Source organism: Engraulis encrasicolus, chromosome 7, assembly GCF_034702125.1.
Source record: "Engraulis encrasicolus isolate BLACKSEA-1 chromosome 7, IST_EnEncr_1.0, whole genome shotgun sequence".
NCBI classification, from domain to species: domain Eukaryota; kingdom Metazoa; phylum Chordata; class Actinopteri; order Clupeiformes; family Engraulidae; genus Engraulis; species Engraulis encrasicolus.
Genome location: NC_085863.1, coordinates 53906539 through 53928109, shown reverse-complemented (window position 1 = coordinate 53928109; position 21571 = coordinate 53906539). Strand labels below are relative to the sequence as shown.

At 43.8% G+C, this 21571-nt stretch overlaps 2 protein-coding genes across 2 annotated transcripts in view; both read right to left on the bottom strand.

Moving 5' to 3' along the window:
• Nucleotides 1-3177: 3177 nt before the first annotated feature.
• Nucleotides 3178-11940, bottom strand: hepacamb (hepatic and glial cell adhesion molecule b). Its single transcript, XM_063202658.1, has 7 exons — nt 11771-11940; nt 7360-7701; nt 6500-6781; nt 5179-5272; nt 4966-5051; nt 4782-4855; nt 3178-4286 (listed from the first exon to the last, which is right to left on the bottom strand). Exons 1-7 carry the CDS (start codon nt 11856-11858, stop codon nt 3894-3896), a joined length of 1359 nt encoding a protein of 452 aa, XP_063058728.1. The 5' UTR covers nt 11859-11940; the 3' UTR covers nt 3178-3893.
• Nucleotides 11941-17436: 5496 nt separating this feature from the next.
• Nucleotides 17437-21571, bottom strand: part of nrgna (neurogranin (protein kinase C substrate, RC3) a) — a 7032-nt gene continuing 2897 nt past the window's right edge. Inside the window, exons 2-3 of the mRNA XM_063202657.1 lie at nt 19503-19649; nt 17437-17518 (exon numbers count right to left, since the gene is read on the bottom strand). Of these exons, the coding sequence (XP_063058727.1) occupies nt 17498-17518; nt 19503-19649 (168 nt within the window). The 3' untranslated portion in view covers nt 17437-17497. The remainder of the gene's footprint in view (nt 17519-19502; nt 19650-21571) is intronic.

The window sequence follows — 21571 nt, the reverse complement described above, 5'->3', positions numbered from 1 at the left end:
CTGTGCCAAGCCCCGCCTACGGTTCATTCCTGAAATAGTGTCTTCGGAAAAACAAGATCGACAAATAAAGGTTCCGCAAGGAAGTTGGTAAACATGGATTTGTTTTAGATGTACAGTGTTCAAATTTGAAGAGGTCGTTTATCATTGTTTAAAGTTCACCTGGACACTGCAAGGTTGAGGAGACATTACAAGTTTTCCGAAAATATTTGTGATGGAACCTCCTTCACTCTCAAGCTGCCAGAATACCACCATATGCAACATCCTGAAAAGCTATTAGGCTACTAGGCCTGTATTTTCTCAGTTACCTGGCTCTGTGCTCATCTGAAGGAAATGTAACACTTGAAGGAAACGAGGACACAGACCACAGATTTGGTTGCTGTAACTGCACAGACTGGTAACTGGCTACTGTGCAACTATTCCAACACATGCACATCAGTCTTCATCTGGAAAGTGGTAATAAAGGGAGTATAAATTAGTAGTAGTAGGCCTAAGTCCTCCATCAATATGGAAGCTAGTGTTTACAATGGTGCAGAACCTGTGTAGCATAGTATAGCAAGGGGAGGGGGGATTTCATTGGAATTAAGGGACGAAGGCCTGAAAAGAGAAATGTTACATGGTTATTTACATTACATTTCATACTTTTTACATATATTTACATATAGGCCTACTTTGTTAATGGCTTTTCCCACTCTGGCAATGACTTTGCCACTCTGGTAGCAGCGCACTATCAGAATATAACATACCGCTATTTATTTTTCAGGCAGGCTTGAAGAAGATTCCAGCTGATTCTTGCAGGTCCTTAGGAGAAAAGCCCAATTAGGTATTTGAGGAACCTTGATATTTTCTTGATGGGAACTTATGAGGTTCGTAGTTTTGGGTAGGGTGTGCACATCCAAAAACACTTGTTGCAGGTGCCAGACAAAAAGTCAGACAGTTGAAAAAAGGTAGGTCTGCACACTGCCGATAAGCTCCAAAAATAAACTTTATTATTTAAAAAGCAACGTTTCGATCACGCTGGATATGCCTGATGAAGATCCAGCGTGATCGACACATTGCTTTTTAAATAATAAAGTTTATTTTTGGAGCTTATCGGCAGTGTGCAGACCTACCTTTTTTCAGCTTATGAGGTTCTCCATACACAGGTATTACGTAAAAGTTCCACAAAGAACCTTCAGATTGCTACCACTAGATCATCGGAGATAATCCAAAAGGTCACAAATCCAAATCCAAAAGGACACACTATTTTACTCTATCTGTGCATCAAGATTTTCTGTTTGAATGCATGAGTCAGTGGGAAAGGATTAGCAAGGTGAGGAGATGACACAGATGCACCAGCCTACTAGATGCAGTGAAGCAGTTTGAACACCAAATGCTGGTTGCCCCTATCACACCCTTCAGCAGTAAGGTGCCACATGATTATGATCACGATCAGTTTTTCACTGTGGGGGCCTCAGAAAATTATCAGAGGAACCTTATTGACACATTAGTTCTTGGAAGAATCCTGAGGGGTTCCTTAGAGAACTTTGAACATTTCTCCCCACTCCCCCACAAACAGAAGAACCTAATGATATTGACTTTTTTTTACAGTGCACATGAACCTCTACAAATTCACTGTGGAATCTTGGGGTTCTTCCAATAGCTAATATGTCACCTATCATTAGACAACTTTTACATTCCCCCCACCAGAGATGTAGACGTGTGACTTGTGACTTGGACTTGAGTCAGACTTGAGTCACAAATGACTTGACTTGATATTAAGAATGACTTGAATTGGACGCTATTGACTCGATTGACTCGACAAGATTGTGAATAGAATACATAGTGACTCGTTAAGGACTTGGGGAAAAATTAGACTTGGACTTGGACTTGACTTGGCTTGGGTGCCACTTGGACTTGACTTGGTCAAATATGTCTTAACTTGTGACTTGAGTTGGACTTGATTGGAAATACTTGAGACTTACAGTACTTGTGACTTGCAAATTGGTGACTTGGTCCCATCTCTGCCCCTCACAGTGGCATACTGGAGGCTCTTTGCAGTGCACAGTGGCAAACTGAAGAACCTCCTGTTCTTTGGGGCTGTTATTATTTCCACAGTGTATATTCATAATCATACATGAACCTAATCACTAGTCCAAATAATAAGGCTCTTTTCCACTGCCGTTTTTCTGGTAGGCCTAAAGCTCGACACAGCGCAGCTCGGCCGCCAGTTTTTGCTTTACGATTGAGCTGTGTCATACCCAATCGAAAAGCAAAAAGTGGTAGCCGAGTCGCACTGTGTCGAGCTGGTAGGCTTACCGGAAAAACGGCAGTGGAAAAGAGCCTATAGGGACTCACGCACTGCTTTCAACACACCTATTTTACATCCACAGTTTGCCCAATTTGCCTATTTCAAATCCTTACCTGTCTCTAATAGGGCTCTTTTGAAATAGTCAATGTTTATTGAACATTCAAGAGGGATGCTTTAGTATGGAATATCCCAACTTACTCACCCATATTGTGTGTTGATGTTTGGACAGGACAGTCCATGCTGTTAGTCGATTTCAATGTGAAATCACACACACCATAGCTTGCTGCCTGGTTGTTACCATGTCCAAGAGTATACAGTCCATAAGATCTGTTAATGCATCTCTAAACAGCTTCACAAGGTTGACTAATACTTTTTTTGTGGCGACAAAACTACTACATGAAATCTAGCACCATAAGTGCAGAGGAGGACACTTAAACGGGGTTCTCCCTCCCTCTGTTTGTACACAGTGTCCATGTACTCAGCCCACATCCCCATTGTCCAGGCATGTTGTTCCAGTGTGACGGGACAGTACTGTTCCACAGTGTCTCCGGCACTCAGTCTTGTACATTAATGTATATGCATGAATTCTGAGAGAAGAATCGCACGCTTTCTTAACAATGCCCACTCTCAAGATCTGTGTCCATCCCCAAACAAAGAGGCTACTCACGCTTTTGTGTGAATCAGCAAACACATTCCCTCTGTGTGTGAGAACAGTATGCACTGTATCGAATGGAAAGTGACACAATTATGTAATTGTCAAAGTTATGTCAGAAAATTGTGTAGCACCAAATCACACTATAAGATCGAGAATTACGTCAATATGTTTTCTTCACTTTTCTTCCCCGTGGGTAGTAAGAATTAAAACAGCACACAACGTTTGGAGTGGGATGCTATTATTTGTGTAAAAAAACAGAACATACCAGTATTAATCAAAAAAGAAAAATCAAATAAGATAATATTTTTTTATGTACATATAATAATATTTTACATTTGGTCCAAAAACACTAACATTTTCATGACTGTCTTCTGTGGATTTTCAGTATAAGGCTCTAATTTGGAAACCACAAGTTGATTCTGCAGACAACCAGGCACTATTAAACAACATAATAATAATTTCTGTCTGCTCTTTCATAAGTCCAAAGTTTATTGTGCTATATGCATCTTGTATAAAACACAACGCGAGATATCCTTCAACTTATTTCATTGCCTGCCTAGTCGTTGTCATTTGATTAATAATTTGCTGATAAAGGTTCTTAATCTGGATAATTTTGACATACAATGTTTAAATCAAGAGTTCAATGTTGTAATAGTTCATAGTATAAACAGTAAATATTGGCATCAGAAGCAATGGCAATCTTTCTGCACCTCTTTGTTCTTGTGTAAGTCCACCTTGCAAGTTCTGTCTCCTTTTTCAAACAAATGGCCTCCGGTATTTTTTTCTACTATGGCAGAATTCCAGTGTAATGCTGGAAAATGTAAATCAAACCACCCCTCACAGCAAAGTAGCTTTATATACAGTACATAAACAAAAGTCACTTTTGTACAGCGTCCTGTCCAGATGTGTTGAGGTTGTGCAGCATGATGTTGACAGACAGAGGGAGGAGATTCACGGTTTTGTGGCAGTGGAGGAGGAGGTGGTGGTGGGAGTGGTAGTGGTGGTGGTGGTGGTGATGGTGGTAGGTTCGGATGCAGGTTCAGCCTTGTCCTGGGGCTGCTGGGAGGCGAGGGGAGACCCCTTCGGTGTCTTCTCGGAGCGGCTGGAGCTTCGGCTCCGTGCCGGGGAGGCCGAGGCAGTGGCTGGAGGGCTCTGGCCTTGCCTCTTGCGGGGGTTGGCAGGGGGCGAGTTGGTCGGGGTACGGGGGTACCTGCGAGAGGAGCGCGATGGCCGTTCTGGGGAGCGCTGGGGCACGGGCAGGAATCCGTTGTAGGCAGAGCGGGTGCTACCGTTGGAGGAGATGCAAGTTGTGCATGGAGAGCCTGGAGCACTGCCGCTAGATCCCTGGAGAAACACATTACAGCATATTGCAGGTTTCTGTGGTCTTCACTGTTGAAAGGATAGTCACATGTCATGGATGCTTCTAAAAATTAAAAGGAATACTGAACGCTCTTTTTCTCCAAATCAGTAAACTCCAATCTGTAGGTTCTCTTGAATTGCAAAGACTATAGTCCTTTCACTTAAAGCGTGGTAGCACTAAGGCCAACTTCAGGAGACCCCTAGGGGCCACAAAGATAGTCTGGTTCAATACAATAAACCTTTATTTCATTTGGGGCATTGTTACAAAGTAAAAAACACCTGAATTCAACCCTCACTGAGTTTTAATCAAAAAAAGAATGTGGTCCCTTATGAAGCTTTGCCCCCTAAATACTCCTGACCTAGCACATCATGCAAGTAAAATTGGAATTTCAGCTACAGTATAGGGCTATTGTTTTGACCTGCTCTGATCTTGGAATGGCTGCCTTTTCATACTCACAACAAAGCAGAAATCATAGTTACCTTTTCTTTCAGGATGTAGAGTGAGACTGGGTTCCTACGCTCATGATCAGTCATTTTTTTAGGAATGCCATTATCTGCAGAGTGAAAGAGAGTGTCAGGGTCAGACCAGCTTTGCCTAATTCAGAGATGCAGACCTTGGTGTGAAGAGGATTGAACTCAGACATTTTCAGGCAAAGTGTCTTACTTTCACTCTTGTCGTCCTCGTGACTAGTATGGCTTTCTTCATCCAGTGATCTTTTTTTCTCCAAGTTTTTACGTTTCCTTTTGGATCTGAAATTATATTAGGGCAGGTCAGGTTCAAGTCATACAGTGCATGTTGTTCTGATAACGTTATTTGATGACAGTATATGACAGGTTTGACAAAGTCATACTGACAAAATTAGCCATTTTAACTTACTTTTTGGTGGGTTTCCAGCAGGCACACACAGTCACAAGGGTGATGAGGAGAAAAATACCCCCAGTGGATAGTATTATGTAGAGGGAACTCCTTTCTGGTATAAACAAAAGTAAGCAGTTAGGCCGTCGTTATTTCAGTAACGCCTACATAAAACAAATTTTAATACTACAGCATGGTCACTAGTATGCTTCCATATTTTAAAGGCCAACTTCCGATAAAACTCAGTTTTACTCACTCCTTTCGAAGATCGGACGGTTACCCCAAGTTAAACTCACTTGCAAGGCTCTCATAGCGGTGCGTCAACTCTCCTGGCTGTGTTTCCCGGTGTTTCCCAATTTACATAAATAATGCAGAGAAACGAGCGAATCACGAAAGCCTTTCTGTGTTTCGTCACGTCGAAAGAAGGCGTTGCCCACAAAGGTTTATATCGACCCATTTATCTAAAAACATGTCGAGTATTTTTTTTCTGCTTGTTTTCAAAACAAGCAACGTCTGGTGGCCCGAAACATAGCTTAGCTTAGCTATCAGCTGGTTGCTACTCTCAGGTACACACACAGCACAAAGCCTCATACATAAAGCCAACTCACTCTGGTTGCTTCGTGCCTGCAGCAAGCCTAGGGGTCGCTGTCGAAAGAGCACAGCCCTGAATGGAGCCTGCACGCCTCCGCTGGCGCCCCTATAGTGCAGTACCACCCGGGGAAGTGGCGACTCTGTTTGCCATTACATTCTCTCCAAGAACTAGTGGACTGAGCCAATCAGAGACGCGTTTCTTCGAGAGCAGGAGGAGTGAGCCAATCAGAGACGCATTTCCACGAGAAACACGGAACACTCTCTCGTTTCTCCACAAGCCACCTTGCCAGCTTGCAAAAACGTCTTGAAACAAAGCAACCAGCGCATTTTTTAAAACAGGACCAACGCGTAACACATTCAATAACATTGGGGAACACGGCAGTATTAATGAAATAACGTTGAGAGGCGATCTTTAAAGCAACACTAAGTAGCGCAAATTATGTAGCGCAAATGAGGCCGAGGGCAAAACAAATCGCCCAACTGTATGGCCACACACAGCGCACATATGTTTTCATATGTTCCAACCTCATGGCGGGCCCAATATTTGCCATGCCTGGGCCGGATCTGGCCCGTGGGCTGCCATTTGGAGACCACTGATCTACTCTCTCCTACAACTACAGAGAGAAGGCCTCCACCAAACTTGCTTGTTATCCTGTTTAAATCACATGAGCCAAATAATTTTGGAAACGTACAGTATGTTGCTTTCAGATAACTGGAGCAAGGCACGTGTGTATGTGTGTCCTGCACTTACTGTAGACGGTGAGTTTGATGGGCAAGCTCTTCATGCTCCCAATGGGGTTCTCCACATGACAACTGTAGATGTCATCGTCGGCCATCAGCACCCGGATGATGGTCAGAACCTTCTGATCAGGTGACAAGACGAGCCGCGTCTCATTGGACAGAGGCTTGTCCCCCTTGAACCAGCTGTAAATAGTCTTTGTTCCGGTGTCATGACTGCAGGTCATCATGAAATGGTCTGTCAGCTCCAGGACCTGGGAGGATTCCACATGCACATAAGGTCTGGAGATTGGCTCTGTGGTGTAAAATGAGGAAAAATAAACCAAAAAGTGCAGAGTAAGATTTAGTTCATCCCCACATTGAGTAGTCCATAACAAGACCATATACCAAGAATCTGTGACACTTGTGTAAATATTGTTCACGTAGCCTCTTACTGCAGATGGGCCAAGCAAGGTGCCTGCTTGGCCCATCATAACAACATTGCTATGACAATGCAGATAGTCTTAAGATTCAGGCTTGGTCATTACCATTTTGGTGATAATAAGGTTGTAACAGAGGCTCTGCGCTGAGGGAAAAATATTAGCCTACTGTGTATGCCTGAATTTCAAAAGCTGAGGACAATACCGTGAATCCATTTCTTATGCACCTCTGCTTCTTTATGCTGTATATCAGTGGTTGTCATCTATTTGTTTATTTTGACTCCAGGTGAATCACATGCCCCCCCCCCAAACACACACACACACACACACACACACACACACACACACACACACACACACACACACACACACACACACACACACACACACCCATCCCACCCCACCCATCCCACTAACGACACCTAACAAAAGTTCCCCATGCACCCAAGCTCACCGTCCACCGTGAGGTCGATGCTCCCCTCCCCGGTGAAGGTGTCGTCCGTGATGGAGATCTCCACCTCGTAGGCGCCCTCGTCCGACAGCCGCAGGTTGTGCAGCAGCAGGGTGCCGTTCTCGAAGACCAGGATGCGGTCGCGGTACTCGGGCCGCAGGTTCCCGATGATCTCCGTGCCGATGGACTGCACCACGGTGATGGGCTTGTCCTTCTTCAGCTGCCACTTAATGACCGGAGGGTCCATGCTGGCACTGGCGTAGCGCACGGACAGGAGGGCCTCGCCGCCCACCACGCCGCGGATCAGGGTGCCCAGCGTGGTGATGTTCACCGAGCCCACCTCCCCTAAACAGGTGGCAGAGTAGGAGAACGGGTGAGGAGGCTGCTTTTCTATCCCAATGCGTATATACAAACTGTGCTATTGTATACCACACTGTACATGTAGGCTATATACTACCCCATTATACTATGGCTTTTTAGTCTATGGTAGACTGTGGTAAATGACTTGAACATGTGTTATCCTACACCAGCGTGGTGATGTTCACCGAGCCCACCTCCCCTAAACAGGTGGCAGAGTAGGAGAACGGGTGAGGAGGCTGCTTTTTCCTCAACATATGCATACTAATAGCCTAGTTATATTACAGATATAGTATAGTTAGACCAGGTTGTGCTAAATGACTTGAACATGTGTTATGAGCAGCATCTCTGTGACTTTTAAATCATACAGTATTCTAATGGACTTTATCTTTTAGACCAGTGGTTCCCAACCTTTTTTGAACAAACGCCCCCTTGGCCTCATCACCTCCCAACGCCCCCTTGACCTGATCATAAGCCTGAGAACGCCCCCCCCCCTTAATATTGAAAAAATAAACGGACTAATGCCAATGGCACCCAAGCACTGCCCCCTCTCTGCTGTATCCTTCTCAACGCCCCCCCCGTAGAGCTCCTCAACGCCCCCAGGGGGGCTGTACCGCACTCGTTGAGAAGCACTATTTTAGACAGACAGCAGGGCGTCCCCGCTCACTACACCCCAGATCAGTGAGCCCAGTGTAGTGATGTTCACCCTGCCCCAACTTCCCTGTACAGGTGGCAAAGCAAAGATAGAGGTGAGAAGGCTGTTTTGTGTGAAATGCAGCATTTACGATAACCCAGTTGGTATGACCAGCATATCAGAGAAAAAAAACATAGACCCATTGCCTCTCAGGATTGTCTTGGGTTTATCTTTCAAAGAGCAAGCCCAACCCTCTCTTCCACATATCAGATCAGGGAGCCCAACGTGGTGATCCCAAATTTTTTTGCACAGGTGGAAAGGGAAACTGTTGAGAAGGCTTTTTTATTCCCCAAGATACACAATACTATTGTATAATGCACTATATATACTACCCCACCAAACTATGTCTATGTAGTCTATGGTAGACTGTGGTAAATGACTTGAACATGTGTTATCCTACACCAGCGTGGTGATGTTTACTGTCCTCATCTCCCCAGCACAGGTGGCAGAGCAGGAACACAGGTGAGAAGGCATGTAAACATACAGATTACTACAGGTCTGCTGCCATCAAAGGACTAGGGTTAGCTATGATAGTTAGTTTGGAAAGCCATCTTACTGTAGTGTAATGCATTACTGAACTGATTTTGTGATAGGCCTATCTAAGGGGGGCAAAAGGGGTGTTTGCCTAGGGCACCAAACTGACTTGAGCCGGCACTGAAGTTTGGACTGTGCTAAATTACTTAAACAGCATCCCTGCTACAATTCAATCCTCGCTTCATGGGATTGTCTGGACTGTCTTTCAGAGACAAGGTTAGCCACACATTAAGCTGATATCTATCTCTTTCTCCTGAATGTTTTAGGAGAAGAAATACCCAATTCAGCGAGATTACTACTGTGGACAATATAATATTTATTCTCAGGATTCACATACAGTATTCTATCAGTGAGTCTACTATCAGGCCTTTATCCTGCAATACCAGCTGCATTCCTGATCAGCCACAGTACATAGCTGATGGATGGGACATTTAACTGAGTGGGTTGAGAGTAGAAAGCCATTACAACTGTAAACAAACCACTACTGTACTGTATGTATGTCTGCTCGTGTGCCATGGTGTTCAATAGAAGAAGAAAAAAACAACAAACACAAGTCATGTGGCTGTGTTGCCAGTGGCGGTTTTACAATGAAGCAAGGGTATAGGCAACTGCCTTGGGCCCATCCAACTTTACCGAACTGCAGGGCCACCCCCAGACCAATTCCATGTTGAAATGATTTGAAGGGCCCCTTTGCTAAATTTGTCTTGGGCCTCTGAATAGCTAAATCTGCCACTGTGTGTTGCTTTGTATATCGAATGAAGTCAGCTGTTGGTGTTATGGTGGTAGTTTCCTCTGTTGCTCTCCAGCTGGGCTGACCAAAACAAAGGTTTTAATGATCCCAACGATGCCTGCTTTAAAGTGTGCAAAAACAGTGGGGGCAGCAGATCACTGAGTTTCTTGTCCATCAGTTAATAAGTCATGTTAATAAGTTAATGCGGCTCAATACCTGGCAATTTTAAACAGCTTTTCAGTCTCATCACAGCTGCAGTCAGCATCAGAGACACATCTCCAGTAAGTCTTGAAGAGTGTGTGTCTGATGTATCTCTGCAGTAAGAGAGAACTGACGTGGAGTAGGCTACAATTGTCATGCTATGGCCTGATCGTACTCTTTCACCATCCTTCATATTCATCCAACAGTGAAACTCATGCTCTACATTTCATCAAGTTTTTCTTTCAAGTTCACAGGTGTTAAAATCTCAGTTTATACTACTACGCATGTTATAACATCACATCACATGCGTAGCTATTGTGTTTCTCTCCCTGTGCTCACATCACACTGCATAACAGGAGATGAGGCAATGCAAGCCTTTTGCTTTATCTAAGCCTACATCAACAACAGCAATTACACACATCCAGAGGAATGGGGGCAAGGGCTATGCTGTCATATGCGTGCCCCATGTCCACCCTCCTCTCCTCTGGGGGCACCCAGGGCGGCCGGGCCAGGCCAGCATGGCAGCTCCTCATCGCCCTAGCAACCATCCTCAGTCCCCTGGACTGGTGGCCATGACAGGACAAAGGCGGCGATTGTCCGACGCCAATTTCCTCCCTGGCAGCTCGTGAACAGAGGCCTCTGAGGTGCCCACTGTGGATGTGATGGGATGGGAGAGAGAGACACACACACAGGGGCTGCAGCACAGAGGCCCAAGTGATCCCATCTCTGAGATGACAGCAGAGCCCGGACGCACAGCACAGCACAGCACAGCACAACACAACACAACACGACGCAACGCAACACAGGATCTGTCACACGGTATATCATCCACCATACACAAGACCCTTGAAATCTGCCGTGGTGCAGTGTCAAACACTGTTCAGACGACCAGAACTTCTTTTTTCTATGGGTGACATTCAGACAGACAATGCCAATTGTTTGGTCTTTTCCTCTTTTGACAGCTCAGCTCTTCCTCATCATCTCATGGCTTCTACTGTATCAACGCCCCTACTGCCTACCCTGTTCACATCCCATAATACTTCCCTTGTGGGCTCTGATGTACTGAGAGGAGATAATACATGTTCGCAACGCTGTTCTAGGCTCCCAAATGGTTTTTTGTTTGTTTTGGATACGAAACGTTGTGCCATTAAATAATTTGGAGCTTAGAACAATATTGCGGACATTTATTATTTCCTTTTGCACTTGTGTCACAGGTGTCGCCTGTGCTCACATTCTCTGCTTTTTTTTGCTCTGTTGAGCTGCTCAGTCCACACCACAGGGCCCTTTCACTACTACTCAATTTTTGTGGCTTTATTATCTAACAAAATACCCAGAACTGAAACTATTCATGTATCCCCGCCAGGACAACAGACAATCCCAACCACCAGCATGAGTAAAGTTTTCTTTCAAATGCGTAAATATGCATGTTTGAGCTTGGCAACTCTGCACAATTATCATATTATGATATACTTAATTATTTCAAGTTTCATGTCTCTCTGTAAGGATTACTTAGAGAAGAAAAGTTGTTCTTAGAGTGAATTACAATGGAAGGCATTCTATTCTCATGCACAAGATTACCAGTCAAACTGTCACAGTCAGTTGAAGAATTCATTCGGCTCACACAACATCAAATATAAACAAAAACTATTTTTGCAGGAAAAAGATGAGAAAAAGCTCCCCAAAAGCACCCCAAAAACTATTTAAAACATACAAAAGCAAAAAAAGAGACATGTCACACTATAATGCCTTATACACAAACTCCAACAAAAGCATCAATATCTTCACCGCCACTCCCACTGAAGTCACTCCGTGCATTCCAACAGTAGCACTGCAAAGTCCCAGCTGTCTGTGAGTGCAGCAGAAAGACAGTTTGCCTGCATGGTAAGCTATTCTCTTACCTGATTTGAGAGTGACAACCGCACACCAGATGAGCAAAAGCGAAGGCGCAGCCAATGCTTTGGAGGATGCCCCTCTCCCTGTCTTCATCTTGGGTGTAAGGCTCGCTCCTGCTCCAAAACAATTAGCATGATTTGACCACTCCGAGCACGTCCACTGAATGAGCACGCTGCCATTCCTTGAAGGCTGGGCTGTGCCAACAAGGCTGCTGGACACAGACAAATCAATGCCCCCCGAGCCGAGACAGAGAGGGGTGTGTGTGTGTGTGTGTGTGTGTGTGTGTGTGTGTGTGTGTGTGTGTGTGTGTGTGTGTGTGTGTGTGTGTGTGTGTGTGTGTGTGTGTGTGTGTGTGTGTGTGTGTGTGTTCTTGCTCTCTCTCTCTCTCTCTCTCTCTCTCTCTCTCTCTCTCTCTCTCTCTCTCTCTCTGCATGTTTGTGTGTGTGACAGAGGGAGACACACAGAGAAAATGCTATTTGTGTTTGTGTGTGCACTTGCACTTGTGGGTGGGGGTTGGTTGATTGTGGGGCAGACAGATCGACACAAAGAAATTTTCACGAGACCATGAAGCATGAAGACTGATTTATTTTTTGTTCTTGGCCGATAATAAAAGAAAAGAAAAGCAGGCCATTGTTCCCTGCACTGAATCGTGCTGCGCAGCACAAGAAAAAGGCCTTTTGCAAAAGAAAAGACAAACAATAGGTCCAGAGCATATGCCATGTTGATTAGATGGAGCAAGGCCACGCTACATTCCCACATGTCAGAGAGGAGCAAGGCATCATCAATTTCATCATAACAATAGATGAAGCTCTCACTCTATCTCTCTGTCTGTCTTTCTGTCTGTCTGTTTCTCTCTCTCTCTCTCTCTCTCTCTCACACACACACACACGCTCTCTTTCTCTCGTTCTCTCTCTGCGTTGTGGTTTGGAGCCCATTCAGCTATGCTTTTATGCTAATGGTGTGAATTGGCTGATGATAAGCAATAGCGGTGAAGCAGCACTCAGGCCATATAAGCTGACATATAAGATAACATCATAACCAGGTAGAGGGAAAAGGCAGTTTTTGGGTGTAGACTATGTCCAGGGCCAGATTAAGATGGTCTGGGGTCCCTAGGCTACAGGTTGCTGTGGGACCCCCCAGAGAGCAAATTTTGTGACAAATATACATAGACAGTGTGATAATTATGAACTAGGGATTAAGGACAACATGTCTACCAACTTTACTCAACACGATACGACAAACGATTTTTTTTTAAATATTGCATCTTGTTACAATTCTGCAATGTTTCACTTTTGACCAATCAGAGCCCACCCTGGCAGGTGGAGGCGCTATGGGCTGCAGCCATATCTAGCTTGCCTGGCTACCACCAGACCCAATAAAGCAGCATGGTATTTCCCAGGCTAATACCTAGCCTGTGCACCACGCAATCCAGCCCTGCTTATTTTATTTTTCAGTAGGTGTTTGCTGTCTGTCAGCAATAGTCTATGAACTATTATGTGCGGCATATGTGTATTGTGTATTATATAGGCCTACAACATAGATTGTACAACTGTATAGTGATAGTGATATATTTTGACAGGCCTACTCATACAATAATATCAGTATTTTGTGAATTGAATGAATAAATGCATCCTTAGAATTGAAATTGAAATGATTTGGGTTTTTATTGTTTGTTTCTTTGTTTTGGTTTTTAATTAATTATGGTCATATTCCACATGCTGTAACAGTAGGGCCGCCACTAAAGCAGAGTAAGCAGAGCTTAGGGCTGCAACCACTTTGCCCCCAAATTTGGGGCCTCCTAATTTGAGAGAACATATTATTATTATTATTATTATTATTATTATTATTATTATTATTAGATTATGAGGGGACCTCCTGGCCAGTTATAGGGCCTCCAAAACCCTGTTTTTAAAGTCTACACACCACATGTTGTAGCCTATGTCTTATGGCTTCTGTCTTATGGATGTTGAACTTGAGATAGACGTAGACAGAACATGTCGTTGTAAATATCATTATATGCCTTCCCTTTCTTTCATTTAACAAATCCATTTCGATTTGAGAACTTGGGTGGATGCCTTTATTTGTATGAGTCCAGAACGCTCTCTTGTGGTCTGTAGGAGAAGTGCGCGCCCACGGCAAGTGTAAAGATGCAGCTCACGCGAACTACACTTGCGTGAGAGTTGTGATGAGAGGAACCACCAATGTGTGAAAATGTTAGCTATTAGAACGGCACGGAACCCTTTACGAGTGAACAGTCACCACAAACCTTTCCGCGTTAGTAAACCTAGGGTTAAAATGCAGCGGTGCATCACTTTTTACTTGGTGTTGTTCGGGTAGCCTGCGCGCGCTCTCCACCGGCGCTCCGAAGAACACCACGCGTCTGAGGCAATCCAACTGCCCATTTATATTTCTGATTTGAAAGCGGTAAGTGCTTCGCGATAATATCCCGAGATACTAGGGGGGGTGGTTATGCTGGGTTGCCATTGGAAACCGCGGAGAAATTCATATTTCATATCTCCCCACCCCCGCCTGGTTCCCTGGACGTGTCAGAGTGAGTGAGTGGGTGCCGGCGTAGGTGGCAAGTAGGCTCAGATGTTCCAACTTGAGGCCCCCTTTCCAACGCGCGCGGGTGAACACAACTTGAGGGCGAAACAACAGACGCGGCTCTCAGCCACGTCACGTGGATAGGGAAAGGCTATTTTCAGGCATTGTTAAAGCTTTCTGTGATCAGGTTACCTAGTGAAAAAACATGCAGTCTTTCCAGCATTCACTGGCTTTACTCTGACAACAGTGGGTTCTTTGTTTGACTGAATTCATTCTAGCCTAAAAGTAAAATCCCCATTGGACATGTTTATGTCACAGCAGCCCGGTGTAATCATATGTATAACACCTGAGCTCAACTAAATGGCTCGTTAATGGCATCTCCACTTTGGCTCCCCACTCAGTGTGACCTGCTCTTCAGCATATGCACCCCCCTCATCGGATGCCGTGCAGTCTGTAACCTTTCCAGATGAAGTTAAGTATGACTGAGGGGAGGGATGGAGAGGATGTAGTAAGTTACTACCCAGGGAGAGCTCCAGGAGAAGATAATTACCACATGCTCTACTTTCCTCCTGCCCACTGTGATTTGAGCATTGTAATTAATACATGAAGCAAAAAAAAGAAGGAGAGAGAGAGAGAGAGAGAGAGAGAGAGAGAGAGAGAGAGAGAGAGAGAGAGAGAGAGAGAGAGAGAGAGAGAGAGAGAGAGAGAGAGAGAGCAGGGACGAGACGAGAAGAGAGCAGAACTCAGTGCTCTGATCAGTCTAAACACAGTCTACTCTAAACGGAGACTTGGGCTTGAGATGGAGGGGTGCAGCGGTATAATTGCAATTGTGGAGACAAATCTTGAGACAATTCACGCCTTTGGGGACTTAGTTATTACTGTTTAGGCTCTGCACACAACCTGCTGCAGTGAGGACTTGCAAAGCCAACCCAGTCAAGACAGAAGGAGAGTCGTTCTACCATCTTCTGGTCTAGTGGACAAATGAACAAGTCAACAAATGCCCCCCTGACCTCAAAATAAACCTGCCAAGGCCCCATTAGTATTAAAAAAATAATATAAGACTATTGCCCCCCAGTTGCAACTGGGTTGCATCCCATCCCCATTGAGAAACACTATGCTAGACTTTATTTGGTCCCAGGGTGCTCTGTGTCGAGTTCACACTGCATTTCTTTACTGTGTACTGGTTCTGTAAATGGTGTGGGTGATATTCTGTGTGAGAGTGTAAGTCTTTGTAGGCACACCAGTGATGTGTATAGAGGTCAGTGAGGCCCACACAACCTGTAGTCAGTAGCCTACTGCAAAGCCAACCCAGTGAAGGAAGGGAGAGGGAAGAATGGTCTCTGTACTCACTGTGTGAATGGTGTGGGTGATAGTCTGCACAGTGAAAAGGAGATGTCAATACTTTCATAGTAAAGTGATGTGAATCCAGATAAGTGTATCTACTACAACACTGTGGAAGGTCAAATTTCTCTGACAGTGGAGTCAAAAGTCAGTGTAACATTCTGCAGGTGGACAGTGTAATTTCAATTATACATCTCTTAATGTTTACACAATATTGAATAGAATTAACTTTGATTTTTTTACTCTGACAAACGAATACAATGAACAAATATTTTTGAGTGAGACCAAATATTATCTGAAACAGAGTTCATTTCAACACTAACAGTTATTCAAAGATATGGTCAACTTCAGTAGCTGTAGTTTAAGTCTTGCCAAAGATCCCAAAGGCACACTGCTTGATAAAGTTAAAAAGCCTTTAATAAGATGGGTTGACGCGTTGCGACAAGTGTCTTCTTCAGAGCACCTCTACTCTAACAGTTATATGAACACTTGTATATTACTGTGTGCAGGGAGAGGGAAGAAGGCTGGTCTCGGCACTCACTCTGTGAATGGTGTGGGTGAGTGTAATATTATACGTACTGTGTGTGTGTGTGAATGTAATGCTCATAGCCTTAAGTGACTTGCCATGTTCCACCACCGCCAGACGTGATCGGAGATGATGGATACAAACATGCTCGGCACACAGAGCGCAACAATATTGGAGTCCGCTCCGCTGCACGCAGCAACTACATTTGACTAAATTCATTTTTAATGACCATCTGTGCTGTTTTGCGCGTGCGACTAGCTCTCCCCATTTGAAAGATTAATTATCTGTGTCCTAGAGAAGGAGAGGGAAAAAATTACACACACACACAGCCAATGTGACTATCTTCCGTGTTGTTCACAGTACATGTTATTACAGTAACAGTGCCCGTACTATGGTGCGTATACATGGTAGTAATAGCAATGACTGTGTTAAATAGAAACCCTGTCATCCAACTCAACTGGTCCACCTTCGGTGATGCAATACAAGAGTTTCATGAGCCATGAGAACATGGTGACACTTGGTGACATATGCAGAAGATATTTTGTCTAAACAGTAAAACACAAAGTAGCAAAAAACTGATACAACAATAGAAGGGGGAATTGCTATTACGGTTGGCTATTCAATGTAATAAAAAAAAAAGAGTCAAGGTAACAGCATCCATATAATATAATATAATATAATCCAAGCATTTCACTGTGGATGTATTCACCAGGCAAAAGAAAATCACATTAGAAAAGGACCACGAAACGTTATGATGAAATTGACTAGCCATAAGTGAGGAGTATAGAAAGAACTGCACAATCTCAACTGAATGAACTCTGCTTAGTCTAAATGAAGCATTATAGTAGAAGTAATAGGCTATAGGTTGCACTCCTCCAGCGCAAAAACAATCATCCCATTCACAAACAGTACATATCCAAACTGCTCTAACCGTAGTGGTATATTAGACATGCTGTGCGAGAGGTTCAGTTGTGTCATGGAACAGCCATTCTGACTTTACAGGAAGCAAATAACTGTATGACAATTCACAGGTGTGTGTATGTGTGGACAAACTCCAAATCTTATTCCTTTACATGGAGAGGATTCTGTTAGAGAGAAGCACTCAGGTTATTGCAGGGTTGTGTTGTGTTGTGTTGTGTTGTGTTGGTGTTGTGTGTGTGTGTGTGTGTGTGTGTGTGTGTGTGTGTGTGTGTGTGTGTGTGTGTGTGTGTGTGTGTGTGTGTGTGTGTGTTTGTGTTTGTGTGTGTGTGTGATTTTCTTCCCAGACTCAAGATCACCAGATGGTCTTCACTTGGCCGGCTTGTCTCTTGTCTGTAGTCTCTTACTTGCGTTCCCGTTTTTTCTGCGCAAAAAAAATGTGAAAGTTAAACTGAGTGACCTCTGTCAATAACAGTTTTGAGAAAACAGTCGAGCATACTTTGTACACATATGGTACACTGTGTTTTACTCTTGGGAAATCAAACATTATGAATGTGACATCACTAAGAAATTTCCACATTCCATCATGTCTCCATCAAGATTGTTTTCAAGTACTGTACATATGTTGGCTACACAATTACGGTACCTATCCTCTGTTTCAAAGATTTGACTAATTATACACCCACTTGCCACAATGTCCTCCTTGTAAACCCCAGCTAAAGCTGCATAGTAAAAAAAACCCTGCAGTGTTAATTCAACACTTAGAGGGTACCCTGAATCAAAAACGCTCTAGAAGATGTCAAAACGACTCTCTAAATGTTAAATTATCACCGCATTTTTTTAAACCATGTATTCAGTCTGTTATCTATTTGTACTGACACACTAGCTACAGTGCATCAACAGATCAGATCACTGCGGTTAAATATAATCCACATCATGGATCATTTGCCTGCTGATGGTGTGTGCGCTGTTTCCCTTTGTTCAGAGGGAAGCGACTTTAACTGAGTCTCCACAAAGTTGAAACAAAGCCCACACGGTTTCTGCAAATGCTTGATCATGACTCACAGTCCAATCCAGTGCTCCTGTGCTGTGCGCTGTCTGGATGGTGTGTTTTGTAAACTGAGAGAGGTCTGATGATTACAACCTGTCAAGTTTGCTACAGGCAAAGAGCATCAATGCAGAAAAAAACGCCCAGCTGGGACTATACGGTATGGCCATCGGCTTAAGTGACAATATAGGCATATAATGTCCTCTGAGGTGAGGGAAACAGGGGTTGATTGACACTGACTTCTTAATGGAGATATCTCCCAAAACATACAGATAGGATTGAAAAGGGAAAATGGCTAATTTTACACAGCTTTAAAAAAATAAAATAAAAAAAATACACACCATAATGACTAAATTCCACTCAACAAGAGTGCTGCTTGCATTATAGTGATTTAGTACATGGTTTTCCACTGATTATCAGATAAGTGTAGTGTACTGCAAATTTCACAATAATATGGTGAGCAGATGGTTTGAATCAAAGGAAACGGCATCAAAGATTCTTTCACACGGTATGCTGCTTGAATAACACAAATACTACTCTTTACCGTGCATGCCAGCCATAACCAGCACTGTTGAGAGGATGCTCCCATGACATTTGCTGGGCACCATCTGTATTATTGCCTAGCAACCGGTAATTAAGGCTTCATTGCTAGGATACCATTCGAACCATTCTGAAGTTGGGGGAGACAACACTGACTCCTAAAAGAGAGGGCATCATCATCACCATCTCTCTCTCTCTCTCTCTCTCTTGCTCTCTCTCCACCACCCACCCTCTGAAATGAATGTGGCCCAAAGAGAGTTCAAGTGTCACAAATTTAGTTACAACTCTACATCGCATTCCTAATATCATCTTGATTTTAAGTGAGAGCTTTTTCTATTCTATGCCAAAATGATGAATAACCTATAAGCTGTGGTAGCCTACAGCTAGCATGCATTTCTATATGGGAAAATGTATGATGCTGCATATACAAAAATATACATTATAGCCAGTAAATGTAGAGTTTAATAAAGGCTTTTTAAGGAGTGCCTCAAAAATTGTTCACGTTATATTTGGGTTTTATCCAAACCAACAATTCATTTCAGTGTATTGGTTGGGCATATATAGTCCCTGGGGGTGTGAGGTTAGGTGCCTTGCTCCGGGGGCCTCAACATTGGATTATACGGCATCTGAACCTGCTACCTCTTGATTCTAAGTCTTGATTCTTAGACCACAGCAGACTAGTAGCACACACTTCACTTCTGGTTCTACGTGATGATATGGGATCTGAGTCGGCTACCTTCTGATTCTAAACCCAGCTCCCAAACCGTCAGACCACGGCTGCCTTGTTGTAATACACAACCCTCTCTACCCTGGTCCTCACCTCTTCCCTGGGCTTCTCATCCTTCATTTTCTTCCTGGTCATGTGTCCGCGGAAGCCTGCTTGGATCTTGGCCGCAGCTTTGTTGGCGGCCGGGTCATCCAAGGGGATGTCCATGATGTCCTCGTCTGGGGGCTGGGTGCAGCCTTGCTGATGGGCACAAGAACATGGTGGCACAAGGACATGATTATTGGTTATTAGTCATCTGGGACCTGGGCGCACCCTTGGTGATGGGGCATTACTTTGTGGTAGACAAGGTGAAGAAAATTGGTTCTTTTAAAAACATATATTTTTAGGGCTTTTTTTACCAGGCCAGGAAATGAGTGGGGAGAGAGAGAGACAGTGACCCAGGCTGGAATCAAACCCAGATCGCCAGTGTAGTAACCTAGTGCCCTACCGTTCGGCCATGGCAAGGCCATGAAAATTGCTTCTCGATGATGATGATTATTATATGGTACAAAGTTATGATCATCAGTTATTGATGAGGATGCTTATTACATGGAACAAGGTTGTGATTATTTGTTATTAGTCATCTTGGTGCAGCCTTGCCAATGGGGACAATGACATGGTGGTACAAGGCAATGATTATTGATGACGATTAGGGTACAAAGTATTGATTATTGGTTATTGATGATGATTATGGTACAAGGTAGCCATTATTGGTTATTAATCTTCTGGGGGCTGGGTGCTCCTTCACTGAGGAACAAGAACATGCTGGTACTATACAAAGTAACGGTTATTGATTATTGATGATGATCATGATTATGTAGGATTGAGTGATATTTTATTTTTATTTTTTTCACAAGGAATAGCTCAGTCTTTGACAGTGAAAAAAACGCCAGAAAGTCAAGGTGTACTATACAATGCCAGAGAGAAGTGCATTAATCAGTAGGGTCTGGACGTTTCAGCCTGCTTCCCTGTAAAACTGTTTATGGCCACTTTCTGCTGAAGACGACACCAAGAGTACATCTCTGGTTCAAGGGGCAAACATATTGGCTTTGTAGACATGAGCCTATTGATAACAAAGTTTAAAATGTAAAACAGATAAAGTGTTGTACAATGGGTGGTTTGGGTACATTTTGCACATATGTGTTATAGGCTACAACTGCTTACTTAGAGCCGGACAGTTGTTGTGCTATTCATTTCGGTGTTAGAGAGCAGAAAACACTACTATGAAAGTTAAATTGACTGGAAAATATACCAGGTAGCGTGTGAGTATAGAGTATAGACAGTATAGACATACACAGTACTTATACATGGACTTAAGACAGTATGTCTATGTCCATACTGTCTTAAGTCCATGTATAAGTACTGTCTATGTCTATACTGTCTGTGTCCTTACCTAGATTAGTCTATGTCTGTATGGGAAAGCAAGAAATGTAATTTCAAATTCTTTGTATGACCAGTGCATGTAAAGAAATTGACAATAAAACCTACTTGACTTGACTTGACTTGACTTGTGAGGGGAATTAGCCCACTGAGGAGTGAGTGAACACACCAACCCCCATACCAGTCTCATCTCTCAGCCAAGCCCTGTATGTAGCCTACTGCAATGTCTCATAATGAACAATGCTGAAAAACACTTAGTGCGTTCACCACGTCCAGCTCCATGAGTAATTTACACTGAGTGTTGGATTTTATCACTTGAAAGGTGACTCACAGCCAGTCATTTGCCGTTGCCATGGAAACATGTATTTGCAAAAAAGAAAGAAAAAAAAGAAACACTCCAACGACGACGTCCATCGCTGGGGATTTATGCTAATGCACTAGGTTCCTGATCATCAGATGTGGTTACGGAAATGGAACGGCCGGTGGTGCGCTTTTGTTGTTATCAGTCGGAAGGATCTGACAAAAATCTGTTCCTGCTTTGTTTCGGAGCAGGGGCCGCTGACGGCTTGCTAGCTGCAAGCTCATCCTTTGGGAGGACGGTGATGGTGGCAATGGTTCCTCTTGGGGGCCCAGAGTTTCCGAGAGCTCAACTAATTTGTCTGGCCCGCTGGGGGGGTATCGATGGGAATGTGTGATGTGTGTGTGTGTGTGTGTGGCAAAGGAGGTAGAGAGGTGTGTGTGTA